The sequence below is a fragment of the Procambarus clarkii genome, chromosome 3 (assembly GCF_040958095.1).
Source record: "Procambarus clarkii isolate CNS0578487 chromosome 3, FALCON_Pclarkii_2.0, whole genome shotgun sequence".
Lineage (NCBI taxonomy): Eukaryota > Metazoa > Arthropoda > Malacostraca > Decapoda > Cambaridae > Procambarus > Procambarus clarkii.
The window spans coordinates 15,671,997-15,687,445 of NC_091152.1; the positions used below are offsets into that span (position 1 = coordinate 15,671,997).

The 15,449-nt window shown below is 42.5% G+C and overlaps 1 protein-coding gene across 4 annotated transcripts in view; it reads left to right on the plus strand.

Annotated features, from left to right (window-relative positions):
* Positions 1-12,581, plus strand: part of LOC123760906 (ankyrin repeat domain-containing protein 13C) — a 31,468-nt gene extending 18,887 nt beyond the window's left edge. For all 4 annotated transcript variants that reach the window (XM_069329312.1, XM_069329309.1, XM_045746726.2 and 1 more), the window contains exons 8-11: positions 4,593-4,742; positions 5,294-5,423; positions 6,567-6,684; positions 8,879-12,581. In XM_069329312.1, the coding sequence (XP_069185413.1) occupies positions 4,593-4,742; positions 5,294-5,423; positions 6,567-6,684; positions 8,879-8,894 (414 nt within the window). In that variant the 3' untranslated portion in view covers positions 8,895-12,581. The remainder of the gene's footprint in view (positions 1-4,592; positions 4,743-5,293; positions 5,424-6,566; positions 6,685-8,878) is intronic.
* Positions 12,582-15,449: the final 2,868 nt, after the last annotated feature.

Here is a 15,449-nt window from a genome sequence, read left to right on the forward strand (position 1 = left end):
TCTTTGGGAGTCTTTATATAGACATTTGTGTTCTTGGTGGTACCCCCTGCTAGGCCCCCATGAGTGGACACATCCCTGGGTTCAGCTTTTAGAAGTTTGCTTGGTAGTTTTGGGCGCCGGTTCGCAGTACTCTGCCTGGGCTTCCCTTAGCGTGTTACCAAGGCTAAGGACCCTAGGAAACTCCGTGGGGGGCTCCGTTGTCCGATGGATATGACCCTTGAGTCATATCCATCTCGCTTTGTGCAAGGTTGATGGTCGCTCTGCCACCCTTGTCTCAGGGTGATAATCACCGGTTGTGCCTCCGCCATGCTGCCTGTAGGGTCTACCTTGAGGTGCTTCCTTGAGGTGCTTCCGGGGCTTAGTGTCCCCGCGGCCCGGTCGTCGACCAGGCCTCCTGGTTGCTGGACTGATCAACCAGGCTGTTAGACGCGGCTGCTCGCAGCCTGACGTATGAGTCACAGCCTGGTTGATCAGGTATCCTTTGGAGGTGCTTATCCAGTTCTCTCTTGAACACTGTGAGGGGTTTGCCAGTTATGCCCCTTATGTGTAGTGGAAGCGTGTTGAACAGTCTCGGGCCTCTGATGTTGATAGAGTTCTCTCTCAGAGTACCTGTTGCACCTCTGCTTTTCAACGGGGGTATTCTGCACATCCTGCCATGTCTTCTGGTCTCATGTGGTGTTATTTCTGTGTGCAGGTTTGGGACCAGCCCCTCAATTATTTTCCACGTGTAGATTATTATGTATCTCTCCCGCCTGCGCTCAAGGGAGTACAGATTTAGGCTCTTTAGTCGGTCCCAGTAATTTAGATGTTTTACTGAGTGGATTCTAGCAGTAAAGGATCTCTGCACGCTCTCTAGGTCAGCAATTTCTCCAGCTTTGAAAGGGGCTGTCATTGTGCAGCAGTACTCCACTCTAGATAGCACAAGCGTTTTGAAAAGTATCATCATCGGTATAGCATCTCTAGTGTGAAAAGTTCTTGTTATCCAACCTGTCATTTTTCTTGCAGTTGTGACGGCAAGAAAAATGACAGGTTGGATAACAAGAACTTTTCACACTAGAGATGCTATACCGATGATGATATGGTCAGTGATTATTTTGACCCCGAGTTGTGCGGCATTTGTTGTTTGTACGTGCTCCAGTTCACCAAAGCTACTGATCATGTTATGAGGGTGCAGACAGCAACTGCATTGCATGCTAGGTTCAGGTTGCTGCAATGTGATGGTCGCTTCCCCGAATGACCCGAGCCTGCCCTGTTTTGGTTTTAGGAACCCAGACTTGAGGGTGGGAGTGGCTTTGACTTTGGTTCTGTCTGTCCCACCATGTCCTTCCTCCCTTCTATTGATCATCCGGTACCTCTCCCCCTTGCTTCCAGCTCTGAAACGTCTGGACATTTCGGAGTCGGGGCAGGGTCTAGTTGGTGTTAAGACTCGGATGGTCTCGGGGAAGTTCCTTTCCGGGGTGGCGGCGGAGGCATTCGAGCCCGGTCCTCCAGCCAGAGTTTTTGGGTTTGACCAGTGGGCCCCTTCGTTCCTGCTGTTTCGGCTGCTCCTGCCTTTTCTTTAGAGGTAGGGGATTTTGAGGACTGCTTGGCCCCGGGTCCTCGGGGTGAGGTACCCGGGGCGGGGCAGGGATTGACTTGGGAGCCTTGGACTCCGTTGGATTCCGCCTGGGTTTTTGTACCCTCTGAGCGGGGCTTGGTGTTACAAAGAGTGGGGTTCTCTTTCGTTCCCTCCTTGTAAGAATTGGATTTGGCATCTACCCCTCCCCAGGTTCGGTTCCGTGACCCTGACGGTTCTTTGGTTCCATCCTTCCCGAGGTTTTCGGTTTCCCGCGTCCCATCCCATGTGGTGTTGGAAGCCCTTGTGTCTTACCTCCTGAGCGACTCAGATTCTGCTTTCGTGATGGATTCACATTCCTTCGAGTATGGATCTTCGTGTTATTCCTGGATTCGTTATGAAGTTCCGGAGTCATCCTGGTTAGCAGACTTCCCTCTCTTCTCTTTGGAGGCATGTCATATGTTCTGTCCATCACGCACGCTTGAGTGGCGAGAGGCTCAGACAGCATTTCAGGTTTTTCCTGGGGGGCAACTTGAGTATCTCAATGCGGGCTTGTTCGCCCCTGCCATTCCGCGGGATGTTGGGGTGATGCAGCTTCATGTACAGGTTCCTTCCCTTTCGGCTGCATTAGTCACTCAGGATTGCGTACATGTGGTCTACTGGCTTTGGCCTTGCGTTTCTTCTCCCTCCTTGTGCTGTCCTTGAACTGTCTTGTTGTGGATGTGGAGGAGCTTGGGGCTACCTCTGGGTCTTGTGCATTGCCCTCGGTGGCGTGTGGGTCATCTGCATTGTTGAAACTGTTCGCGCCTCTCCTGTAGGATGCGGTTTTGCGTTTGTTTGCTTCTCGACTCTTGTGTCGGCAGGCGATGCTCGCTTCTTCCTTGGAATCTGCTTGGGCACTGACTCTTAGGTTGTCTTCAGCTTTTTGTCTGTTGCTGTTTGCAGAGTCTGCGGTGGTGCAGTATCTGCGGGCAGCTTCAGCTAGTTGCCGTCATATGTCGAACTTGTTAGTCCTCCGGAGGGGCTCACAGGTCGTTCCAGGGCTCGGGATTCTTCCTGTCGTGGTAAGTCAGTGGTGCCAGGTTCAGGGCAGGTGTCGACTCTGGTACCGTCTGTTTGGTCGGCGTGGGGATCGCCCTGTGCGACGCTTAGGTTCTCGTAAGGTGTGTTCGACCTTTTCACAGTTTGTCGCATTGACAAGGTGGTGGGGGGGAGGCTCGCTCTGTTTGCTCGCACCTGGTTCCATGATTTGTGGGTCTTCAGGTTGTTTCATGAGGCCTGTGATGGCTCTGGGTGGCTCCTCTTCCTTTGGGGGATTTGGGCTAGCGTAGCAGGCCTCTTCTCCTGAGCTCCGTTGAGTCATCTTAGAGTGGGTTTGCTTAGGCGTGGTCGAAACGACCTCATCTCTCAGGTGGGTTTCTCGCCTGTTTCCGGTCCCAAAACTGGTCTGCGCAGACCTCCGGTTCATTCTGGACTTGTTCTGTCTGAACCTGTGGGTTTATTGCCCCTCGTTTCGGAAAACTACTTTGTCCAAGGTCCGTCTTATGTTGGAGCTGGACGCTTGGATAGTGTCCCTGGACTTCAAAGACGCATATTGGCACATCACGATTCATCCAAGGTTAAGGGACTGGCTCAGTTTTGTTGTGGGGCATCAGGGTTACTGCTTCGTTGCCTTCCATTTGGTTTGAATCTGGCGCCTCACATTTTCACATGCCTTACTCGGGTCGTGGTGGCCTACCTGCGTCTGTTAGGTGTTCGGGTTCTGGCCCACCTCGACGTCTGGCTGGTTTGGGCTTCCAGCCAGTCTGCGTGTCTACTCACCAAGGATTTGGTTCTCTCCTAGCTCGCCAGGTTTGGGTTCTTGGTGAATTGGCGGAAGTCCCATCTGGTTCCCTCTCAGGTTCGGTGTTGGCTGGGTCTTGTGTGGGACACTCGGACCACTTCCTTGTCTCTTTCTCTAGTGGTTCTGCTTCGCCTGCTTGCCCGCCTTTGTCTGTTCTGAGGGGCTCCCAGGTCACGAGGCAGTTGCTCCTCTTCTCTGTTCCAGGGTGTGCTTCTCTTGGGTCGTCTTCGGGGTGGTTCGGTCCAGCCAGCCTGCAGTCTTTCCCTGTGCCCATGACGTTCGTAGGTTGGCTACGCATTCCTTCATTGATGTTCCTGGGCCTTGTCGGGCCTGTGTGGCCTTGGGTTGGCGGTTGCAGCTTTTTGTCAACCCTTTGCATTGGGAAGTGAGCGACGACTGCCTCCTGGGTTAGGTTCCTCTTGTTTTCGTCTTTTGGTAAGTAGCTCCAGGGAGCTACTTACCTACTTTTTCTCCCAGAAAACCAGTGTTGAATGTAATAATATGCCATTTTCTTGGTGCGACTCTGAGGCTCCCTGGCAACCCTCCCTCCCTCCCTCCCTCCGGTCAGCGGTTTTTCGCGTGTTTTGATATCCAGCCTCAGAACTGGGGTCTTGGGTAGCCGGCACGAGGGGTCTGGGGCTTCCCCTTCCCCCTCTCGGGGAGGGGGGAGCTGTGCAGACAGCGGCGTGGCAAAGTGGTGATGTCATGCTTGTTAGCTTGTTTTTATTTTGGGAGTTCTGTCTACTAGTTCGGCTCTCAGTAGCAATTTCTTAACCAGAATAGGGGTTTGTTTTGGGATGCTTACCTTTCTGCGTGCCTGACCTGGTCGATGGCAGACATGAATGCTTCCAACCACATGGGGGTTTTGATAGGTCACTGCTCCTCGTTCCTCTCTGAGGGGACCAGGTTCTGGCTCGTGGTCCCCAGTAGGCCTAAAGAACTCCATACACATGACTGATGTCAAAGTCTGACATTAGCAATATCAGCCTAGATAGCTCCGGGAGCCTCTGTGTCTCACCCAGAAAATGGCATTTCATTACATTCACACTGGTGTTTTGAGGTTCTCCCTACTCTACTGCACTTTCTCCTAATCATTATCGAGTAGGCTTACCCACCCCTTCTCTTTCATGGCATTTGTAAGTTATCTTTTTAAATTGTTATTCCACGTTGTTTATAATTTTTATTTATTTCTAGTCAGTCCGCAGAGCTTCTTTAGAGCCTCCAAGCACAGAATCAGTATCTTGGTCAGCCTATATTGAAGCAGAAGCTGGAAACCCACCACCATTAGGTCGGACGCTTATTTGCAAAGAATCGTCTAAATCGTTTAAAGCGACTGTAGCAATGGTAAGTATATTTTATTTCTGTTAAAACTAAGAATGAAATGGGGCCTGGGTGGGGGATAGGTGAAAGATGTGAAATAGCATTAGTGAGCAAAAATGAAAATTATTGGCTAGTTATAAAAGTCAAACAGTAAAATTAAAAGCACTTTTCTGAACAAGTCTCAGAATTGAGCTGTGCATAGTCAAAACAGGTTGATAATATTCAACCGGAAATATGTGACCATTGTCCTGGGATGGATAACAAGAAATAAGATTGGGGTGACTGAGATGTAGTGTGATAATGCAAATCCACCACTGGATCCACTGGATCCACACAAGACATGATTCTATGAATGGACAAACCAAGCCCTCACTAAGACAAGCCCACACTGGAAAGCATTGCTCACATTGCTCAATATGTACTTTGGAGTATATATAAAGAGTATCTGCCATTTTGTTTTTTCACTCTATGTATTGGTGCAGGCACTAGGTTTTTGGCTCCAGTGTTTGGAGACCAATAACTGTCCGGAGAAAAACAACTTTATACTACAGAATTTTATTTATTTATTTTTTCAGAGTGAAGAATTTCCACTGACAGTAGAGATGCTTTTAAATGTCCTTGAGGTAATAGCCCCCTTCAAACATTTTGCAAAGTTGCGAGAATTTGTCCAGATGAAGCTCCCTCCAGGGTTCCCTGTTAAAATAGGTGAGTGGTATGATTTTTATGTTTCAGAGTATAAATATCTATACATATACAGTATACTGTAGGACAAATAGGTCCTTTATTTATCATTCTTAATGCAATTAGATTTAAAGGTATACTTTCTCTGCTGACCTCATTTTTTAATACCACAGAGTTTACAATAATGACGCCACAGGGCTGCCTCCACACATAAGCTCCTGTAAATTTCTGCTCCTACCAGGAATCATGATTGATATCTGGATTCCTCAAAGAGGCAAGGGAGACATGTGGGGATCAAGGATCAACTTCTTATCAAAATGAACCACGCAGAACCGAGTCAAAGGGCATCACAAAACAATCCACATTTCTATGAGAAAAGCTAAATATTGTACATAGGCAGTCTGACCAAAAGTTGGAGCAAGCAAACAACCTCTGGCCTAATTCTGCTAGGTCTTGAAAGAGTTTCACACAAGAGGCTTTTCTGGAAGTCAGAATGCACAGGGGTGACAAAAAGTAAAAAATCACGGATGAAAAATTTCATAACAAGCAGAAAGATGAGAGCAGCGATCAGAGGTAATGAGTCATACTTGGGGAATGTTATGTGAAGTTCTATGAGGCTTATACTAGCACCAGGTAACTTGCTTTGGTATCAGTGCTGCCACCTGGTGGCAGTTGAAGGATGGTGGCCACTGACCAGACTGGGTAAATGGCTGTTAGGAAGTTGAGAGTGGTACTTGGTGTTTCTTATGATGCTAAGTAACACTTGGAAGGGCTTGATTTGATTTCAATAACCCTTAATTGAAATAAAATCATTATGTATATACTGTATTATATATATATATATATATGTCTTCTATAGTGTCCCCCCCAAATATCAGTAGGCTATGGGCTGGAACGAATTTTTAAAATATTCTTGCTGCACCAACATGAAATATTGACCCTCCCTGACTGTTCTGGACTCTATTCATGTGTCATTAGGATCTTGCCTTAAGTAACATCTAAGTGCCATGCTGAAAGTCACTTTTCAAAGATACCCAAAGCCTGACTTCATGTGAATTAATGGCAATATGAATAATACTTCTAGATCTCTCTGGTTCTTTTCATAGTAAGTTATTGACAAATTTTAATGTGTTTATCTGAATATAATTTCCTTGTTTCCTTTTACAGATATTCCAATCCTGCCAACAGTCTCAGCCAAGATTACATTCCAAGAATTTGCATTTCGAAGTGACATACCTGATACCTATTTTGAAGTTCCCTTAGGATATAGAGAAGATCCTAACAGGTAAGTGTAATTTTAAACAAATTTATAAAATATATAGATAATCATTATATATTATATAATCAAATTATATAAAGATAAAGTGTTGAGTGAACTCCCAGAACTCCTTCAAGCAGGTATCAAGCAGTGTAATGAAACACCCCTTGCCAAGAGTACTTTGATGGAGCACTCGTGCTTCTATGAGCACAAGTGGCAGGTGTTGCTGTGCATTAAATATATGATCATTACTTTTTTTTACTTTAGTTTTATCAACAGTTTTTCAGTTATATGCTGGGGTGTCAGTTTTGGTATTTGTACCACAGAATGGGCAGAATATCTGTACACACAGACATGCGAGTGTCACTAATATACCCACCATTTTATATGCTTATAACTAATAAGAATAGTATTTTGGTGTTATGTCACTGTACACACACATTATATTCAACTATTTATATGTTTATGCTCCATTATAAAACACTCACAAGTTCTGGAAGGTGTGATATTCTCAGAAGTAGATTACAGTGCACAGGGCAGCTCCACACTCTTTATACCAGAGGCAAATAAGGAGGTACTAAAGAGGGCCAAGAATGTGTACTCAAGAATCAGGATGGCAGTGGAGCAGCAATCTGAGTAGAGAATGACATTGCATCAAAAACCAAAAGCCAACCTAAGCCGTTGCACAGCCATATAGGGATGAAAACAATGGTACAAGAGCATGTGATAAGACTACGGGAACAGGGAGGAACACTCTTGGAGAATGACAAAGGAGTGTGTGAAGAAATCAACACAAGGTTCCAGAAGGTCTTGAAACCAGAATCAGATTAGGGTCCGAGTATGGGTGACAACAGATAACCAGAAACAACACTAGACATAATTGAAGTTTATGTAGGAGAGGTAAAATGGAATTGGATGTATCAAAAGCAGTAAGACCATACCAGATATCACCATTGTTGCTGAAGGAAGCTGCAGGGAGCTTGTGTTACTCAATAACAATAGTGTTCAACATTACACTAGAGATGGGAGAGCTACCAGAAATCTGGAAAAATCATGCTTAACAAACTTCAATGAATTCTAAGACAGGGTCATCAAAACAAGACAAGAAGAGAAAGGGATGGATAGATTGCATCTTTCTAGACTTCCATAAAGCTTTTGATATAGTTCCTCTCAAGAAACTAATATACAAAATAAAAACGAGCAGGGAACCTGAGGGGACCAGGTTCTGGCCGTGGTCCCCGGTAGGCCTAGAACTCCACCCACATCGACTGATGCCAAAAGTTAGGACTATTCCTGTTAGCCTGGATAACTCCTGAAAGCCTCAGGGGAGCCTCCGGGGAGCCTCCAGGATTCACCCAGAAAATGGCATTTCATTACATTCAACGCTGGTTTTTTTTCTGTTCGGTTACTGTGATGATTTTACCTTCAAACTCCCCTTGCACCTATTGAGCGGGATAGATTTTGCTTAGATGCTTTTGGATGGATTCAGTAGACACTCGTGATTTGATAGAACCTGGTGTGGTATCTGGGTTTGGAGAACTCCATGTAGGTTAGGGAGATACCGAGTGATCCACCAGAAATGCACTTTTAATTTTTATTCCTTTTAACACTTTCGCGTTTTGGGCGAGCGAGCGCCAGACCACCCTAAGGTGAACCGGGCATTCCACGGGAGTGTGCGGTTTTTAATTTTTATTTTCACTCTTTTTCACTTTGGTCACCTCAATTCTCGTCCTAGGTCTTTCATTTTGGTATCAATGTGTTCATAATAGAATTCCCTACAGGAATATGTGCATATAAAGTTCAAAAGTCCAGTGTACCACCCACACCAAACCGAGAAATTGGTCGCGAGTTACCCATGAGCGCACAAGAGCAATGAAATGAGTATGTTCTTTTCACTTTGGACACCTCAATTCTTGTCCTAGGTCTTTCATTTTGGTATCAATGTGTTCGCAGTAGAATTCCCTACAAGAGTATCTGCATATAATGTCCAAAACTGTGGCATGCCCCACCTGCAGCCAAGCCAAAAGCAGGCCGAACTTTTTAAATTTTTAACGCATTGACGCGTCATTCCCGCACATTCGTCTAATAAATTTTTGATGCCATGTTGCGTCGACCCTTAATTTAATGAATGCACTGTAATAATATTCGTGTCTTTGTTTCTGCCTAAAAGATCTGTATGAAAATCTTCACAATTTAATATTAAATGTCATCTCATTCACAGGTTTCCTGAATTATGACGGTATGAGGATCTAAGCCTCTTGAGTGTCTCCAGTGTAGAAGAGCATCAAGATCTACAAAGGCAGTGCTGTACAAGGCTAGATTGTGGTGGCCACTCCCGCTTGCTGTCACTTGTACCCTGTACCTCCCTCCCACCATTACTCCCATCTTCACATTGCTCATTGCAACTGTCATCCCCTGTTGTGCTGCAGGAGCACCCACACCAAAGGGTAAGTGGTTCATGCCAAGAGCCATCATTGTGCACCATAACCTCATTTCAGTCTGGTTCTAGTCACAATACAGCTGAAGAATCTAATGATTCAAAGACATTTTTGTGTAGCTCTGAGAAATCTGAGCTCTCAGGATCTTTTATAAACAATGCAAGTAAATATGTACTTGATAATCAGTGCAGCCATCCTATTGAAGGTAAATCTGAGTTCACAGCATCTTGGAAAAACAAGGCAAGCAAAAATGTACTTGACAATCAGTGCAGCCCTACTTCTGAATTCCCTCCATTTATGTTTAGTAAAGGTGATAATGAAATGTATGTAGTTGGTGCAGATGAAAAATGGAATGCACTGGAAGAAGCATTTTCTCTTGAAAAGTCAGTGGTTGTGCCACAGACAGAATATATAATAGTGGACATTCCATTACAGCTGGGGATGGGAAGTCCTTACTCCTCTTCATGCTTTATTCTTATTGATCGTTGATGCTTGAAAATGTGGGTTGTTACTGTCTTATTATCAGTATGAGTTGTGAAGTATATTGAACTCATTTTGGAACTTTAAGCCTAAATTGTTAACTTAATAAGGGTAAAATATCACTCCTACTGATTGGTAATTGAGTTTCATCCTTATTGAAAACAAGCACAAGGCTCAAAACAACTGATCTTGTCGACGCATATTTATTATACCATGACACAGTCTTTGTTGTAAGATCAGTTGGAGAAAATATAATGTCAATAACATCAAGATTATTTTTGCAGTAACTTGGTACAATTGTTAAGATGCACAGAAATATACTTTTAAACATACCACTAGAATAAAACAAAGTTCTCTAGTCTGATTAACCCATAAAGAATGACAATTTATTTGCAATATAATTATTCCTGAGACAGCTATGGTATGGAAATATGTTTGCTTAATTGGCAGCTGAAGCTCATTCAGGATACCAGAACTTTATTTATTCTTTAAATTTGTAAGAGCTACATTATTTGGATAAATGTTAACATTCTTTCATGTATAATTCTCCATAACTACAAATTTTCTATGAAATCCTGTGCTTTTGTACTTAGTACAAAATATTTTTAAATGAGAAAATATTTTACTCGAGTATGGATAAAAATAAAAAAGTCAGGTTGATGTATTACTATAGATGTTTTGTAGAATGTATTGGTACTAATTTTGATCTTATTAAGTGTGATTTACCCCTCTAATAGTTCCTTTATTTTTATCATAACTATTTTATATACAGTTCAATATTGGTGTTTTCTTAGAATTTGTAATAGTTAAGAGCAAAGTATTGTGTGTTCAACCAGCCGGGTTTTAAGTTGATATCTACTAAAAAGGATTACATGCCCATAGTTATTTTGGCACTATGAATTAAATAGATAACCAAACTGCTGCAGAAATTGTATAAGCAGCAAACTGCAATAAAAATGGTCACCATCAAAAACGAGGATAATTACCAACCTAATTTAGGCCAAATATAGTACTGTACACATAAACTTAAGTACCTGCACACAAACTTACACACCTGTACATACAAACTTACACACCTGCACACAAACTTACACACTTGTACATACAAACTTACACACCAGCATACACACTATTTTACATGTCTGTATGTTGGCCCAAGAGGGAGTCAGTTTGGTTATCTTTTTTGTCCTGTTTTCAATTTCATAGTTTTTCAGTTTGCAACATAACTTTCTTGAAGTAAGTTTGTTTTTCTGTTTAATTTGTACTTGTAAAATGGACTATGGAGATGTAATGTTTTAGCTGTTTAGTAACTTAAGGTCAGGTTGTTTCAGTAAGCATGCTATAACCAAACTAAAATGTTGAGAGTTAATGTGAATACTGAACACACTCGACATACTCCTAGACTATTCAAGAAAAGAAATAATGTGCCTCAAACTGTTATGTGTTTGTTTTTAAATTATGAATAAAATACATTGGTGTATGATTCAAGCAGTGATAGTCATTTAGAGGGTTATACCAAGTAAATCGGCTACCACAAAATATTATTTATTTAATTGAAAAGACAGAAAATGTAGGGGCTGAGGGTTGAATTCAGTACGTAATATTGACACCATCCACCTAGTGTTGCATCCCTGGGAGAAAATATATATATATATATATGTATATGTACAAGTTGCATAAGCCTCCACCAGTACCAGGCTACTGCCAATATATGTAACTACAGTATTGGCTGTTAATTCCAGTTGACTTAAGGCATCAGTGTGCAGATACAGTAAGCTAGCTCCCATAACACCAGCCAGAAGTAGTAAATGTAAGCTGCTACACTTGGGGGAACTTAAAACATAGTCACATAAGAGCCATAACTCCTTGTCTGATATCATAGACTGTCTCTGCCACTGACACCACTGATTGGTCATCTCCAACCAGACAGCCAAGTGAGGTAATCACACAAACATGCAAATAAATTTGCTAAAGCAATTAAATATGCACAAAGTCAGGTATTGATGAGTCTAGGAACAACCATTGTACTACTTACACTGTTAGCTGCCAGTTATGTTACTCTACCGTCCATCCAAAGTGTAATAGTTTAACATCATATAAATACAAAAATATGAGCAATAATTTCTTCTACTGTGAAAAAATTACAGTATTCTTTCTTATGGGTAATGTAAATTATTATTTTCAATTGTGATAGATTTGCTTTCATTGATATATTTTTGAGTCTACAGTAAACTGAAAACATAAAACTACAAGAAATTATTATTGACACCCTGGTGTTAAAAAAGGCACTGATATCAACTGGAAATAAACTTGCACATAAAAAGGAACATGACATCAGCAAGTCTTTAAAAAAACTCAAATAATTGCATTCAAGGAGAAAAATCCCAAAACATGCAGGGAGTGGGACTGGATGGAAATGGTAAAATTAACAAAAGTGGAACAGATCAAGAACCTAACATCACATCAGGTACAGCAGGTGAACCAGCAAGGCAGCCTAGAATTTGAGATCTCAGTAGCACACTGAAGAATTAGATAGGTTCTGAAAATATGGACCCCTATGAATTTATCCTTTGACTAGATAATGTTTCCCATTTTATATTTAAGGCTTTTATAAATAGGGAAGATATAAATTGTTAAATACTGTGACTATAGACATCTACGAAAATACTACGATTTCTTCACTAAAGGCGACTGTCATTTCACGAATTCCAAACTTTATTTTGTATATCTTAAGTTCTTAAGTGTTTTCTGGGGTTCTGAGAGAATGTAAAGAAGAGCTTAGTGAGCCCCTGCCTTGCAGATTTGATAGATCATTGGAGTCCAGCAGAGTGCCGCTATCATGGCAAGTAAAAAATGTTGTGCCTTTTATTTAAAAGGGAGATAGATCAAATGTGTCAAACTATCCGAATACCTTAATGTCTATAGCTGGAAAATTTATAGAACCCATAATTGTAAAAACCATTCATCTGTAAGTTGAAAAAAAAAGATTAATAAAAAGACTCATAACATGGTTTTATTAAGGACTGATTTTGTAAACAAAAATTACTCCTATTCTTTTCTAGTGTATATGAAGCAGTTGACAATGGAAAGGATTGTAACATTGTATAGCCTTTATTTCTGTGCCTCACAAGAAACTCATTAGAAAGTTGGAGACACATGGTATTAGAGCGATTATTCTAAGTTGGATTAGGGCACAGTTATTACATAGAAAGCAGAATTAGCATAATTGAGACCACTGTTGTTTCTCGTGTAACAATTTACATTTAGGATTAAACTGCAACATTCGCAAATTTGTAGATGATTCAAAATTTGGAAAAGAAATGGATTCAGAAGAGAGAAATTCACTACAAGATGATCTAGTTATGACTTAATGTGGGACAAAAGATTAGCAGATGCAACTTAGCACTTTGAACTGTCCGGCATGTGCAGTCCAGCCCTCCCCAAGGTGGGCCTGGTGTTTCCCATGAGCGCGCACCCACACTAAAAGGTGTACGGTGGTACCTCCATTTTCTAATTTAATCCATTCCCAGAGATGGTTCAAAAACCGAAAATACGAAAACCAAAACAAATTTTCCCATAAGAAATAATGTAAATTGAAAAAAAAAATTAACTAACAAATACATTTTATACAGAAAACTATTCTTAGAGACCTTACCTTTATGGAGAACTCTTGTTGGCATATAAAAGACAATGAAGAGGGGGTGGGGGGAGGGAGGAGGAAAGGTGTTAGTGTTTGGAGGGGGAGTCCTCCTTTCATTATAACATCCGGCAGTGATGACATTTCTGGGGTACTCTCTCTCTTGGGTTTTGCAAGCATACCAATAGAACCTAGTTGTGGCTCACTGCTTGCTTGTCTTACGAAGAATCTTTCTAGACAGGAGGAGCCGGTCGGCCGAGCGGACAGCACACTGTACTTGTGATCCTGTGGTCCCGGGTTCGATCCAGGGCGCCGGCGAGAAACAATGGGCAGAGTTTCTTTCACCCTATGCCCCTCTGTTACCTAGCAGTAAAATAGGTACCTGGGTGTTAGTCAGCTGTCACGAACTGCTTCCTGGGGGTGGAGGCCTGGTCGAGGACCGGGCCGCGGGGACACTAAAGCCCCGAAATCATCTCAAGATAACCCCAAGATAGATACGTGTATGACTAACCTAGCGGGTGGTGATACGGGGACCGTGCCTCAGTTTATCAGTGCCCCCCATCTAGTGACAATTATGCCTGAATTCTTTATAAAGATTTTAATTTTTTTTTTTTTTTGGGGTGGGGGGGGGGGGGGTATTTTTGGGTATTTGAACATAAAAGTTATTATTATATATCTCACCATGGGTCCCAAGATAGCCAGTGGTAAGGTTGAAGCCAAGAAAACACATGTGAGAATGACCATAAAAGAAAAATAAGAGATCATTCGTAAACATGAAAATGGTACATGGGTTGTTGAACTAGCTAGGCTAGTTCACTAGTACTAGTGGCTAGTTGTACTAGTCTAGTCATTGACATAGACTAGTACAACAAATCTATGTCAAGGATATGAACTGCAATTGGTAAGAAAAAGGACATTATGAGTGCCACTGTGGCAAAAGGCATATCAACAATCATGAAACAAAGAACCCAAACACTTGAGGATGTTGAAAAGTTATTAATTTGGATACACATCAAGGGGTTAGCAGGTGATAGCATTTCAGAGGCCATCATTTGTGAGAAAGCAAGGCAATTGCATGAAGACCTTTTAAAGAAAACCCCTGGAACGAGTGCTGCAGATAGGAGAGAGTTTAAGGCGAGCAGGGGATGGTTAAAGAAATTTAAACAAAGAAGTGGTATTTATAGTGTTGAGGCATGGGGAGGCTGCCAGCTCAGATAAACCAGTGGCTGAAAGATTTGTTGACGAATTTAAAGATTTTGTAGAGAGTGAGGGATACCCACCACAACAAGTGTTTAATTGTGACAAGACAGGATTAGTCTGGAAAAGATTGTCTAAGAGGACATACATTACCCAGGAGGAGAAGTCATTGCCCGGACACAAGCCTATGAAAGATAGGTTTACTCTTGTGCTGTACTCACCTAGTTGTGCTTGTGGGGGTTGAGCTCTGGCTCTTTGGTCCCATTCTACACACCTCACCCTCAAAGAGTTCTGGAAAAAAACATTTTAACATTTGTACTGCTTTAAAACTCATTTACAAAGCCGGGCAAGAAGTGACTCTAAGAACCCTGATCTCTGGCTGGAGAAAATTTTGGCCTGATTGTGTTTCAAAACTAGACTTTGAGGGGTTTGAGCCTGGACCTGAAGTCCCTATTGTTGAGGAAATTGTCACTCTGGGCCAGAAATTGGGCTTGTAGTTAGATGGTGCTGATGTGGAGGAGTTGATGGAGGAACACAGCAAAGAACTGACCACCGAAGAGCTCCTAGCCCTTCACAATGAGCAGCATCAAGAGGCAGCTGAGGAAATTTCTTCAGGGGAGGAGGAGGCAGTACAGAATGTCCCTTCCTCAACAATTAGGAAGTGGTAAAGACTGTGGGAAGAAATGCAAACTTTTGTTGAAATGACTCACCCAGAGCTAGCCGTAGCAGACCGTTGCATCAACCTTTTCAATGACAATGTGATGCCTCACTATAGACAAGTGTTACAACGAAGGGAAAAACAATCCCCAATGGATTGATTTTTAGTGAGAAAATCAAGCAGTGAGCCACAAGCAGGTCCTAGTGGTATGCAGGCAAAACATGCCAGAGTGTGTACCCCCCAAAGAAGTCATCACTGCCTGATGTTATAATGGAAGGGGACTCCCCTTCCAAACACTAACACCTCTCCTTCTCCCTCCCTCCCTCACCATCTTCCATATGCCAACAAGTCATCAATAAAGGTAAGTAATAACTTGTACATA